General features: G+C 36.7%; 1 protein-coding gene across 5 annotated transcripts in view; it reads left to right on the forward strand.

The window, feature by feature from the left end:
- The first annotated feature begins 1,950 nt into the window (after nt 1–1,950).
- Nucleotides 1,951–14,181, forward strand: part of LOC120540672 (paxillin-like) — a 71,137-nt gene continuing 58,906 nt past the window's right edge. For 2 of the 5 annotated variants that reach the window (XM_039771621.1, XM_039771622.1), the window contains exon 1: nt 1,951–2,101. In XM_039771621.1, coding sequence (XP_039627555.1) covers nt 2,089–2,101 — 13 coding nt within the window. In that variant the 5' untranslated portion in view covers nt 1,951–2,088. The remainder of the gene's footprint in view (nt 2,102–14,181) is intronic. The other 3 variants (XM_039771624.1, XM_039771625.1, XM_039771626.1) reach the window with 3 other exon arrangements.

Raw genomic sequence — 14,181 nt, forward strand, 5'->3', positions numbered from 1 at the left:
ATACTTTTATTTACATAAAGGCACGATTGATATTTTAAAACTAAACAGTAAAGTTTCAGACTGTATCGTGCAAAAGCAATTATGAAAATGCAACATATTTTGCAAAAGCATTATCCCAACTTGTGTTAGGGCAGGGCCCTCAGAGAGATCTTTGCCCTCATTGTTTGCTTCCCTGCCTGACGTCATGTAGCGCATTATATTACCTCCTGTTAGAGATGTATGCCTGGGAGAGGAGGCTGTCGTGAACGGTATGGGTATCATCAAGACGAATGGAGGTTCTTGCATTTTTTAGTGACTGAAACATTATGAGAATGGAACTTTTTAATTTTCTCAGTTTCCTTAGAATTGTAGCTGTCCATCTATACCTGTCATAATTTAGTACAGTACGCAATAATAAAAAAGGTAATTTACCTCTATTTTGTTTATTATTTTGCAAAGTGAATCCTGCACAGGTTTACACTTCAAAATGACTGAAAAGTGATTTATAAACATTTTTGATGTACTTTCTGAAATTCTGTTTTTCAAAATGTGAACATTACAAATGTTTAAACTGTTGAAAGAATTAGTGAAAAAACCAGAACTATTGGTTGTCAGGGTTTATAAGTTTTGAAGGATCGGTTTTCAAATGTGGATTTCTTTAAAAAGCAAATTTGAAATTAAGGTTTATCTTAAAATGACAAAAATGTGCCATTTGGTACAAGTAAGACTCCCCACATCATAATGGGAGAAGATAAAGTACAAGAAAGTAGCAAAATAATGGGTGATTATAAAGAATTAAATCCTTTCAAAAACATTTTTCTTTTAATTATCTTAAGAACAAGCATAATGAATGAAACTCTCAGAGTTTTATTTTTTTATCTAACAGTTCAGTATGTTAATCACTCTTAAGTCAATCCAGTCAAGTTCATCCCAGGCCCTTTATTTTTAAATTGCTCTGTACAAAGGCCTGCAGTATTCATTTTGACCTCAATAATGTTGAAATGGAGAACTAGAGAGCTTATTAATATTGTTCTTGCCTGTCCAAAAAAAAAATGGTCAGGTACCTTCAGCACTATATACACGTCTTACACTGCAAAGTGTAAAGAGTGAATTTCCTCTTTTCTATATAATATATAATAATTTTTCAGACCATCTCATTCCAGAGAAAAGCATCAATGGGGCCAAAGCCAATCCGGACAGCACTGGTTTCAAAGTTTCAAGACAGGAAACAGATATCAAAAGCATATCCACCAGTCCTGCACATAGAGAAATGATAAAGTTTCCATAATTCACATCGTCTGCATGTGTACTGTATATCCACTTTATATTTGGGGACCAAAATCCTACATCTAGTGCCCAGGCTGAGATTTTCAGTCTTAGGTTCTTAAGTGTTAAGGGAGTCCCACTAGCCATGCTGCGGCCTGAAATTTAAACAAATCATGACACTTTTTTTTTTTTTTTATCTGACTCGATCCTCCTGATTATTAAAACGGCCATTTCTTTAAAAATTTTGAATAAGTATCCTTGCTTATGTTGTTAGAAAGCCGAACTTATTTTATTTTAACATTAGAATACAAAACCTGGGTTGAGAAGTAGATGGGAGTGTATTTAATGTAAATTTAAATAGCATTTTTTCTTAGTATATGATATATACATTTATTTAAAACTACTAAAGTAACTTTGTAGTTACTCTCCATGCCATTTTGTCACTTACGCCCCCACTGATGAGGTTTCCTTGATACTGGAGATGATGTACATCTCCTTAAAAGGTGTCCGCCTTCTCACCAAAATCATTTTGTGCCGTTTGTTCGCCGGTGACATACGGGAGGTTTCGTGGCGGCACCACGAAGGAGGACGCGTCACGATAACGGGGCGGGGTGAATTCCCTGTCGTCACATTGACGCCGACTCGTGGCTTCTACACAGACTAGCAGACTCTCCTTGTCGCCCTGCCCATAGCGGGAGGCGCCAGCGTTGCTAGCCACGCCCCCATGTGCTACAGGCAGCAGGCATATGTGTTCAGAGGTGGCCGCGCGGAATCACAAGCAGCGGTGTCTCTTCTTGGAAGGCTGTTTTCGTCGCGGGCGCTGAGGATCCTCGCTAGAAAGACATGGACGATCTCGGTAGGAGTTGTCTTGGGGTTGCAAGGGCTCAGCTTGTGGAGTGATCCTCCCGATTTTCTCAGAAGCTGGTTGGGGCAGGCCGCTGGGTTAGCGATGGGGTTGAGATAAAGGGCGAGAGGCACCTGGACGAGCTACACGGGGGCCGCTCCTTGTAGAACTTTGGGAGTGAGGAGCTCGACGGGCTCAGTGTTCTGCAGATGGGCCCGTGGGAGGGAAGTCGGGGGTTTATTCTGCGCTCCTTGAATCGCTAAATGGATTCCCAAAAGTTGCGTAGGTTCGTTATCTTCCATTCATACCCTTTAATTTCAATTTATTTATTTTTTTTCCCCACGTGCTTCTTTGCTGTATGATGTGCCCACCGTCTGATCTTGTTGCCCAGAAGTCGAATTCTGTAAGTTACTTAGGCATTTTTGTGGGAGTAGTGCATCGTACCCCCCGCCTAACATTTAGCCTGCGTCGTCCTCAGCATTTAAACAAATGGACCCGAGCGGCAGCTCTCCAGAGTCGCCTGTTTTCTCCCAAGTTTGTTGTGAGTTGCATTCCTTTGGATGATTTGATCGGGAGCAACTTATCTGACAGGCTGTCCTACACCGAATAAAACGGGGTTGTTTAGCCTTTGATTTTTTTATTTTTCGGTTTTCGTTCATTTGTGCAGTAAACTTTTTTTCTTTTGCCAAGTTTACTTTACCTGACTGGGCCCGGAGGCAGCAGTTTTCGAGATAATTTTGGTGAAAGTGCATGCCATGAAGCGGAATTGAGGTGCGGCACGTAGAAGTTTTTGGGTCAGCAGACGTTCAGAAAGCCAAAGGCTTCCTCATCTCCACCCAAGTCACGCCTTTCATGTTTGATTTTTGAAATAAAAAAAAAACACCTTCTGTAAAAAAAATTTAATTGTTTCGGTTTATTCTTAAGTTGTACTTTTCTGTGCTTTCTTCTTTTGACATCATAGTTTTCATTACATTTTTAATATTCTTCGCTATTGATGCATTTGATCTAAGTTTGCGCTTGGCCCTGCTGCTAGTTGTGCGCATAGAATTACTAGCAACTCGCTTTTTTAAAATTATATTTTTTGTTTTCTCCAAAAAAGGGAACGGGAGGGGTAAGTCAGCTGTGTGAGTGGATTGTTGTAACATCCATTGATCCCCATGGCACATTCTCTTTGGTTAAAATGGCAGGCACAACTCCTGCTTGGACACCAGGCACATTCTCACTCAGTGAGGAAAGTGGCAATTTCAATTGCCTCATGCATTTGTAGTCCGGCAAGACACACGATTTGGGAGGTGGTGGGGGAGTAGATGCAGAAAGTATCCTAGTTAGGAATGAAAATGGGGTCCATGTGCTTTGAGTCAGTAGTGCTTAATGCTGTGTCCCACCATTACTTGGCATAGATAATGCAACTGAGGCTGTGTACATTAAACCACTCAAAGACGTTGGGAGTGATGCTCATTATAGGCAAACAATATGGCTTTATTGTAATTTACAGTAATTCACACATGCGCTGGCAAAGGAAGTTAGTGCAACCTGCTTACTGTTTTATCAGTTGTGATATGTTAATTGAACCAGCACCTACAGTAAGACATTTAAAATCCATCTTTATAACCATTATGCTTAAGTATCTTACTACCAAAAGTTTGTCCTACAACTTGTTGTCTGTAATGTTGTTGGTTTTCATGTAAGTTAATCAGTTTCTAGTTTGTTTTCTGTGTGTTTTAAACTGTCTGTGTCTTTTACATGTACTAATTCTGTATTTAGTAATTTATAAAATCTATGCTTTCATTTTACCGGAGATCTTGTAACAGTGCTCTGCACCTGCACTCAGTGAAGAGTGCTGTATAATAATAAACTTAAGTTGAATGTTGGTAGCTGTTGTTCAGCTCAGTGTATCTGAAGATGAACTGTTCTTCCATGTTTCTCTCTGATATGAAGAATTTAAGGAATTTACGTGGGATTGATCTTTCACGTCACCAGTTTTTAATAATAAAATTCCATAGGATGTTGGCAGCTCTGCTGGTAGGGAATGAATATTATTTTTTTTTACACCATAAAGCAGTTTGCAGGCAAATAAAGACATAAATGAAAAGCATATTTTGTTTTAATTTAACCAAGTTCAGTAAATTGTGGTTAGAAAAGTTGTTTTGTGTCCTTGGGATATTTTGGGAAAATCTGACCTTCAGTTGTTTAACCTTAAAACACAATATGTTGTGTTTGTTGCTTTTGGATGCTGCCTTTGTTTGGGTTTTTTAGACACTGTGATTATTCCTTGAGCATTGCAGTGGTGTATTGTATACAAGTGAATGTGTGTGCATGCGTGTCCTGTACCGCAATCAGATCTCTGTTCAATTGTGTCCAGTGCTGCTAGGAAAGGGCCTAAATCATCCTTATCCAGTGGTCTTCAAGTAATTTGGGTGGGTGAGCGACGCAGAATGGTGCTTGAAACTTCTGCAGTAGATTACCGACATAGTTTTTGTTCTCTTTCTTAAATATCCAAACATTTTACATTTGGATAATTCTAGATTTTTTTTTTCACTTTTGTTGTAGACTAGTTAAGTTTTTTTTGAGATTTATTTTATGATTCCTGTTTTTCCATATTAGAATCCAGCTAGAATTTGACACAAGATTATACACTCTTTAAGACTGTTAAGATAATGACTGAATGAGTTATTTTATATTTTCTGTCCCTGTGTTTTGGCTTTTATTAGTTTATGAAAAGTCCCTGTAAGTATTTGCTCCCATTTTTACTATGGCCGAAAAACAAAACCACGTTTTCTAGTTCTTTCATCCCCTCCCGCTTGGCTGACTGTAGTTTGTGGTTTAATTCGTTAAGTGAATTGTCTAGCCTACCCCCTGATATTTAAGAAAACATATTCTTGTGATTCAGTAAAGGTCAGCAACGTAGTTGGAAACTGAGGATCACTCCTTTTTGGTTCCTGACCATAAATAGCATCCAGAATTGAAAGGCCAGAATAAACAGGGCTCCAGTGTTCTCATTCTGGCCTACAGAAAGAATACTTTGAATGCACAGCCGTTGACGGGAGGCCTTGAATTCCTTAAAGCAGAAGTTGTACTGTGAGATTAAAGTATGTTTGAGGGTTGTATAGCTTGTAGTTTCTGGTTATGGTGTTGGTACATAAGCTGCTTTTCTATTTTAACTGGTGCTGGCTTCTAGTATTCAAAGTTTGCTTTAAATCTTTTATTTATAACTCCCTTTGGAATGTCATTAGCCTTCTCAGTTATTTAGGGTGTTTAATTAGGGGATGAATGTAAATAAGTTTTTTGTTTGTTTTTAATAAATATATACATGTTTTACATGTAGTGGAGGCCTGGACTGTGCACTTTCTCTGTGTGATACTGGCTGTCAGGAATACTAGGAACTGCAGCCGTGATGAAGGGTCTTGTATGTCTGGCCTAACTGGGTGCTGTTTTTTCATGTCCTTTATTTAGCTCCTAGTTGGCCTGCTATCTCATCTGCTGAGCAAGCACCAGGTAACAGCAGAGTCCCTGTCTCTCAGTTCCTAGTGCTATTTCAGGCATGCTACAGTACTTGTTTGAAGCCTGTTGAGCTGCTGTTTTCTTTTCCACTGCTGGTTATTTATTAACAGTACTGAACAGGACTGAAATGAGGCACTTGATGTGGTGGTTAAGCCAACATTTAAATAAAGTGTTATAAGGGAAGTTTGTGTGTTAGCATGTTACTGTTTTTTTAGCAGATTTGATGGGTGTTTTAAATGTTTGCCCGTTGTGTGCTGTTTTATTTCTACTAGTGTCAAAAATTTGTTGATATGATAAAAGTAATACCTATCACGAATCACAATTGTCCGGAACATTTAACCAGCATTACTGGAAGTATCATATGAAAGGTGCCATAAAGCTCAAATGTCTTTCTTCTGGTTAGAAATGTGTTTGAGCTGCTACCTTTTTATATTTGTAGACTTCCTTTGGTTAGTCAGCTTTTGACAGATCATATACTTTTAGTTCTCAGTGTGTTTTCCAGAGTGGACAGTTAACCCAAGCATTTTTTTTCTTTTAAATGCACAGCACACAGTTTTTGCTTCTTCTATGATTTGGACTGTGGCACTTTCTTCTTTTGCACAGTCATCAAAAATATAAACAACCTCCTTCCTTTTAGGCTTTTTGGAAAAATGTAAAACCAAATTTTACTTTTCTTGTCTTATGAAGTATTCCCAAGAGGAATGTGAGTTAGACTGTAAACTAGGATGTTCCAATTTAGTCTTTCTTGAATGCCCCACTTTAGGACCATAACCAAGTTACTTATTGCCTGTGTTTCAGCTGTAAATCTATTAAAAGAATTGCCTTTCCCCCCCTATGTTGCACATTGTGTTGATGTGAATTACATCTCACATTTACATTACAGGGAGCTAAGCTTATCCAAGTGTCGGGGAAATCAGTCCATCCAGTAGTTTTCAGTAAAGCGGTGCTGCATTTCAATGTGAATGTTACACGGCTGTCCAAAGTTGTAAGGTTTATGTGTTTGCTTTGTAAAGAGTTTTTTTTTTTTTTTGTGAACACTGCTGATGGTACAAGGTGCTTTGTAAAATAAAGCCAGACTCACATTAGGACAGCCATCTGTTTTTATTTATAAGTATCTTGGGAGGAATACAGGGAAGTGGGATGTATTTTAAGGCTGTAGTGAATAGAGTGTGTGGAAGCTTGGCTAATGGTCTTCAGTGAGAGCCTCAAATGAAGTAACATGCTCAAGTCTGTCTTAATTGTCCTTGGGTCATGAGATTTTTTTTCTTTCTACAGCTGATTTAATACCTGTCTTTATTTTCTTTAACACCTTTAGATTGAATACCTTTCTTACTAGATCGGTTGCATGAGATTGACTGTGCTTACTTAAGCTTTATAACATGCTTACTATACATGTCTTTTTCTTACTTTGCTCCTTTCTTTTAACTTCTGCAGATTGCCCACATTTGCTTAAGCTGGCAAGCCCTTTTTCTCTGTGAAATCTTACACTTGTGAAACATCATGTAGAGATTAGCAACTTTCTGATAGATATACAGCATTTATAATTAGTATGACATTGGCCTTAGATATATTACCCTCCCCACCCTGTCATCTTATCTGCAACCTAGTGGAAAATGTTCAACATGGGGACTACAGTTCCCATCAGCCCATGTGCTACTCCAGATTTCATTAGTGCTTACAAAGTTTACACCTGGCATGTCATCGAAGTTACCAATTTTTTTTTTCCCTCAACAATTTTGGGATAACAATTTAATTGTCTAGCTGGATTACAGATTTTATCTGAGATTCCATCTTTTTGTCTAATCTTGGATTGTGCTCAGACATGTTGCATTGATAGACCACTTTCCCATGTTTATTTTAATCTGGAGAGATGTTACCAAACCCTTACCCTTTCTACATCCCCTCCCACAAAAAATGTAAAACTCCCAAACCCCAATACCTGTTTTTAGAAAATTGCTGTTATTGCAAACTCGCACACAAAATGTACAATATTTAGAAGGAATCTCTGCTTTTTTGCTTAATTTGTTACTCTTCTAAATTTTCTGTACTTAGTGTAGATTTCATCATACTAGTGTGTGCTGTTAGTGCTTTACGCTTAATGAAAAGTTTAAATTTAGTACTTGATTTGCTCTCATAAAGCTCACTGATGCACAAAGACAAAATAAGTACTTTTGACAGCTACTGGCGCATGACGTTACATTTCACTGAACTTACTAGATACAAATATTTTCCTTATTTAATATTTAATTTGTGTAACAGAAATTAAAGCATACAACACAGGTTCATTTAAACTTAAAAAGGTGGGATTGCATTCCACACTATTTTATTTGTGACCCTGTGTGTATCTGGAAGTGAATTCCTTCTTTACATTTTTTTTATTTGGGTGAAATTGCTGTTTATTGGTTATTGTTAATGCCTCGCCATTTAAAGAGTTAGTATGTTTTCTTTGTGTTCATGTGTATATTGGTCTTGTAGGAGCATATTCACCACCTTGGTTATTTAGCAATTCCATGCTGGCTTGGAAGTGTGTGTGTGTGCGCCCTATGATATACTGGCATCCCCCCAGCTCTTTCCCACACACACATGCAAAGCAAGCTTGCAAACTTAAAAACGCTATTTAGGGTAAAAGTGTATGTGCTGTAAAAAATGAAGTGCAGATCTGATGTATGTGTTAACACAGTTTCACTATGTCCGCTTCAGGGTGCAAAAAAAAAAAGAAAACTAGAAAGTTGTAAGTAACCTTGAGTAGCAATTTTGCTTATTGATGAAATGTTAAGTGTATTAAAACAGTACATTTCACTATCCTGCAAGGTAAAAAATACATTTGTATTTTTGTAACTTTGCAATATTTTGGATGATTTTGGGTTTATTTGCAATGAACATTTGATAGGCTTATTGATTAGATATCAGTCTTAATAAACATTGATATATAATTTAAAAAGACTGTGGAGTACCTGAAATAGTAAACTTGGTCTATATATTACTAGATCAATCATGATTTCGAAAAGACTAATTATTTGCATAAACCAAATTTTAATTGCTTTATTAGCAGAGTCAAAATAAATTTTATAGTTACACACTAATTGAATGACATGAACCTTATTAGTCCTGCCTGACTAGCCATGTTCTAAATCCTCTCTGTATGCGGTGCTCTGTGTTTCAGCCAACACTAATTATGGTTAATTTACTAGCAATCCAGTGGGTCACCATTTACTAAAGATATGGAACTGACATTGGCCACATTTTCAGGCAGATATGCATCTCCAGAGTATATCAAGGAAACAAATGTGTTATTTTTTTGAGGTATGAGGAGGAAGAGATCTCTTTAACTAAACTTTCAGCAAAAGAGTGGAACTTGGCCATTTATGAAATATACTCTACTAAAATATGCATTAAGCATGGCCTACTTTAACTAAAACATTTTTACATTTATGTCCTCTAAAATTGTTTAAAATGTACCTGGGGCAAGATTCAACTTGTGAGCAATATCATTAGGCACCTGTGTCACTAGGTCACATATTTTGGAAAGACATATATCTCTCAAATAACCTGTGTTTTTAAAATAATTCCTATCACCTTAATAGCAATGTTTGGGTACTAACAGAAGGGAGAAAAAGTGTACTACGCAAAGTTGCATATAATATACTACAGTACAACACTTAAACCAAGGATTCTTTTGCTCATGTGGAAGACTCCCAATCCATCTTTGATCACCCGTTCAGAAAAAAATGTTCTATATTTCAATTGGTTAAAAATTACATTCTGTTAAAGGGGCTCAATTAAGAGTGTTTTTTTTTTGTTTTTTTTTTTCCCCATTAATTTAATTGTATACTAAACCTGCTGAGCCTGTGCTTAATCCCTTATTTTACTTGCTGTTTTATTTCATATGAAGTGTCAGTTAAGATGGAGTGCTGTAGGTTGTTTTATGTTGTGTTTCTTAAATAGTTCATAAAATGCTCTAAACAAATTTTACTGAAGTACATGATTGGATTACAGTAGATAGTAAATAATATGTGGTACTAGCTGAACTAAATAGAACATGTAAGCAGACATGTTGTTGCAGCCCTACACTCCTAAGCCTTGTATGCAGGCACAATGACTGACGAAATCACACATTATTCCTAATCATAGAACCAGATTGACAGTGTATATGTAATTTATTAGTTAACTGTTTGGTATCAAAGCAGAACTTTCAATTTTAATCTGTAGCTCTGTGAGTACTGTAGAGATATAGTCCTCATTTCCTATCTGTCTTTTCCTGGGAATATGTTGATGTGAGCATTGTATCACATAAAATGGGAACCTCTTTGAAAAGAGCTTTCATTTTGCAGTTGCTTATGTCAGTAGCTACATTGTTTTGCTCAGGTATGAGCAGGAAAAATAAACAAAGTACATCTTAAAACCACTTAAAGGGTTTTCTGTGCTGCTCCTCAACTACTCCATAAATAAAATGTTTGTTTATATAAGTTAACTGCTCTCCTAGTTAATTTAATTGCTGTCCAGCCCTGCAAGCAGGTCCTCCAACTTAGAGGGAAAACTTGAGGGTTAGTGGAAGGATTGGGACTCCACCCACCACCAAAAAAAGAAAAAACTCTCACTGTTCCAGCGTGGTGCTGAAGTGTCGCCTGCTGCACGGCTGCAGTCGGGTCCGATGCAGGTGGTTAATTGTGTGGTGAGTGTGACAACATGCTGTAATCCAGTGCATGCTCCCAAACTTTAACCTCTGTATTATTTTTAAACTACTTACTTTCTAATTGATGATTTAGTTTTGTCTTCATGAACTACATGATCCCTTTATAATTACCTGCAGGCTACTAGTTTAAAAAAAAAAATAGATTTTGGAACTGCAGTCCATACCTTTCAGATAAATAGGAAAGTGACTTATGCAGACTCCTCCAAGTTCAACAGTTTGGGAAGCTGACGGGAGACTCCAAAAGAAATGCATTTTGGGCAGAAAAAGGGAGTCGCTTATTTATGCAAAATATACTGTGCTTAGAGCCTGGAGTAAGCTAGTCTGTCTTTTGAGATTCTTGGGTCAGTTGGTTTCTAGATACATAGATACTTTAGTTATCCTAAGGGAAAACTTCAGAATTTTAAGCCAGTCATACCAGCAGCACTATATCAGGCTTTAATGTTGTACGTATAGGAATGGAATGCATTTCACTTATGTTTATATTTTATGGGGTGTAGTTTTATGTTTTCTGCAGTGATGTCTTTTTGCAGCCTATTACCTAAGGCATTCACCCTTAAAACATCTGATTTCTGGTTCAGTTTCATCTTTAAATCATGATATGACCCATCGCATGTCATTTAATCTGCCGGTTTTGCAACTGTGGGAGTCTGTATCAGTGCAGTAATACCTCAGCTGACTGAAGCAGTTGTGCAGCAAGCAGAAGATCAGTGTTGGCTTAGCTAGTTTGTGTTGTTTGTGGCATGTCCATAATGGAGTTGGGAGTGTGAAGGCCAGTGTTTGATTCCATATGGAGAAAAATACCCTAAGATTGAAGATCTCAGTTAAAATATTAACCGGTACTTCACAGCTTTGTAGTTGCAAAGCAATTGGAGATGGCATTTACTAAAGACAAATGTTATATACACAGTTAGATCAGCATATGTTAAAAGTAGTTGTATATCTTTGGCAATTATCCTGTTTATCAAATCTGAAATATGAATCCAGTTGAAGAGTCAAAGGAAATGGTAGCTTTTGAGGATGGATTTAAAAAAGGCAACATTGTTATCTCTGGAATCAGTTTCTGAGCAGTTTCCTTGATTATTTTATTGAGTGAAGATTCTACCACTCCTACCCTTTGGGAATTTGTTGGAAGAACAGTTTTGTTCAAAATGCTTGTGGTTTTTTTTTTTTTTTTTCCCCTTGCCTTGCTTTTTAGTCATTCATGTGTGTTCAGATCATAGTGTGTATATTGTTTATCTTCCAATTTATGTATGTATATATTTAAAGAACTTCTGTAAAAAGCCAACCAAAATAAATATCTGCAAACCAAATAAATATCTGTCTGTCTGTTATTCTAAAAGGCTAGATCATAAGCCTCAACATAGTTTCATTTTGTAATTTTCATCAAAAACATGAGTTGATATTGTTTATAGAAATGAAGGACCTTCAGAGTTTTATTCCTCCTTGTTGTTGCTTCAGAGTGTTTTTTATATTTGATTTGATAATAACCATTTTAAAGTTGATTGGCTTAGGCACCCTCAAGGAGTTGAGTCTTTTTGTAAGAAGCTGAGCACATACCTGTAGTAGGGTAAGCAAATCTGAGGTATATTTTATGATGTTATGCAAAGTATTTGCTCAGGATAATATAGTGTTATTTTGCTATAACAGTAATAAATTGGTCATTTTTGTGGAAACAGGAGTCACTTTATTTTTAATTTTCATTTTTTAATATAAAGTATTCAGCAGTTGTTGAATCCCAATGGATTCCCATTTGTTATAGAATGGCTTAGACCTGGTAGCACAGTGTACATGCACTATTCAGCCAAATTTCAAAATTCCATTTAGAAAGAGAGCATTTATAACACAGGGAAGCCAGTCTTTGAATAGTTAAACAGGTTGTTTGTTAAACATCGACACATTCTAACAGATATTCATCTGCTTATTTATTGCCCATTGCACAGGATATACCACTGAAGGTTTTGTAAGAAATCTAATTTTACAACTGTGTAACGACATGCCAATTTGAAGTTCTGTGTGTTAAGTTTGAGTGTTCAGGTTTTATATTAACAGAATATCAAAGTTTCAAAATCTCCTTCACAGGTAAACCCAAGATTTTGCTATTGGTGATTTTGTGTGAAATAGTTGGTGTATGGCTATAGGAAGACCTCACAAAGCATTAACATATGCAGGATTACATGCATTTCAAATGTATATGTATTTCTGTTACTGCCCAATTCATTTCTTAAACATACTAAATTCACAAAATATGGCTACCAGATGCCATCTTGTTTAAGTTTTATGTTGTTAATCTGTCCTGATAACAATCTAAACAATATCAAATGACTTAAATTACCAAATTATAATTGCAGTGTGATCCTATATTGGTCATGTCATGCACAGAGTACATGAATATTGGCAAACTAGTAATGGCGCACTGCAGAATCCACTTGAGCATTCATAATTTTAATACTCTTTCTCTGTACGTTTAGCATTCGTTTCCTCAGAAGTTGATGTGCTTGCTGCTTCCTGAGGAGCTCTCTTTTCTCCACCCTAGCTTCTTCAATCTGCCTCAAGAATGATTTTAAGATATGAAGAGGTAGGGGAAGTGACGGCAAAGGTGATAGGGATGAGAACGGCATCTGTACACATGTGCCGCACAGCCACTCTGCTTGCTGCTGCAGAAAGTTGATTCTACAATAAAATAAAATAAAAAGAGGAATAACCTTGAAAGTGAATCATCACTCCGAAAGCAGAAAGTAGATGTCACATAGTATGTGTACCAAATATCAGGTCAATAGGTCAAACGGTTTATGAGCTACAGGTGATTTAAAATTCTGGACAGACAAACAGACAGCCACAGTAGTGTATTACATTAAGAATATAATGAGAATCAACATCCTGAAAAAAAATATGCTCCCTTTTTTATTCCAGTATGAGACAAAATGAAGAAATTTCCTCTTAGTGAGAACTTTAGTAGCCTCTAACCCTGTTTTCTGCATCACCTTCCTATGTCGCATTTCTGCCTAAAATGTGGTGAATCGTTTTTAATTTTTAAATACTGATGCATATATGTATATGCCCATCCTGAGGTTTCTTGTTAAGGTGTTTCAGTATTTTTCTGAAGTTGATATCTCTCCTTATTAGAGGGTTCCTCAGCACAGCATGCTGATACTGCATAATCTGAATGCTGCCCGTTGGCCTAACATTTGGTATATGTAAGAATGAATTGATCACAGATGCTCATTCAAGCAGACATGAAACATGTATGTTAGAAAATGGGAGATCATCTTAGTTTGTTAAATATTAGGTAATAGATTGGCTTATGGTAGATTTTTAGCAGGTTTATTTTTTAAGGATGTAAAGTTACGCCCATTTCTTTATAGCACAGGAAATGGAGCTTGAGCTCATGCAGGATGTGTGTTGTGATTCTTGGCCAGATGCTGGGCAATTGTTTTCCTGAAGATTGGTTGGAATGTCGTTTTGCTAAGACCGGGAACAGGATTTCTGCTGCCACCCCCACCACCCCCTGACCCCTTGTCTTTGAAGTGTGTAAAAATGTGTCTGTTAATATTGTTACCAGTTTTTCTTGCTTTCTTATAGCACATTGTTTTTAAGCATGTAACTTTGGTGTCTCCTCCAAAGTCTTAAATAAAAAATTATAAATACAGAAATATTTCATAAGAATATTTTTGTATACTAATGCCTTTTCATTGTTTTAAAATGAGAAAGACATATTGAAGAAATATGTTGAAGCCATTGATAATTTAACAATGAATTTTACTAATTATTTTAACAAAGCATTTTTGACTTGCCTGTGTTTTTAAAGTTTGCTCCCTCTGCACAAAAATTCATAGCTTTGCTCTGTGCCTGCCATCTTTTTGTCACCTTAATAATCCTTAATCATCACCCAATTTCAGGT

Source organism: Polypterus senegalus, chromosome 12, assembly GCF_016835505.1.
Source record: "Polypterus senegalus isolate Bchr_013 chromosome 12, ASM1683550v1, whole genome shotgun sequence".
Lineage (NCBI taxonomy): Eukaryota > Metazoa > Chordata > Cladistia > Polypteriformes > Polypteridae > Polypterus > Polypterus senegalus.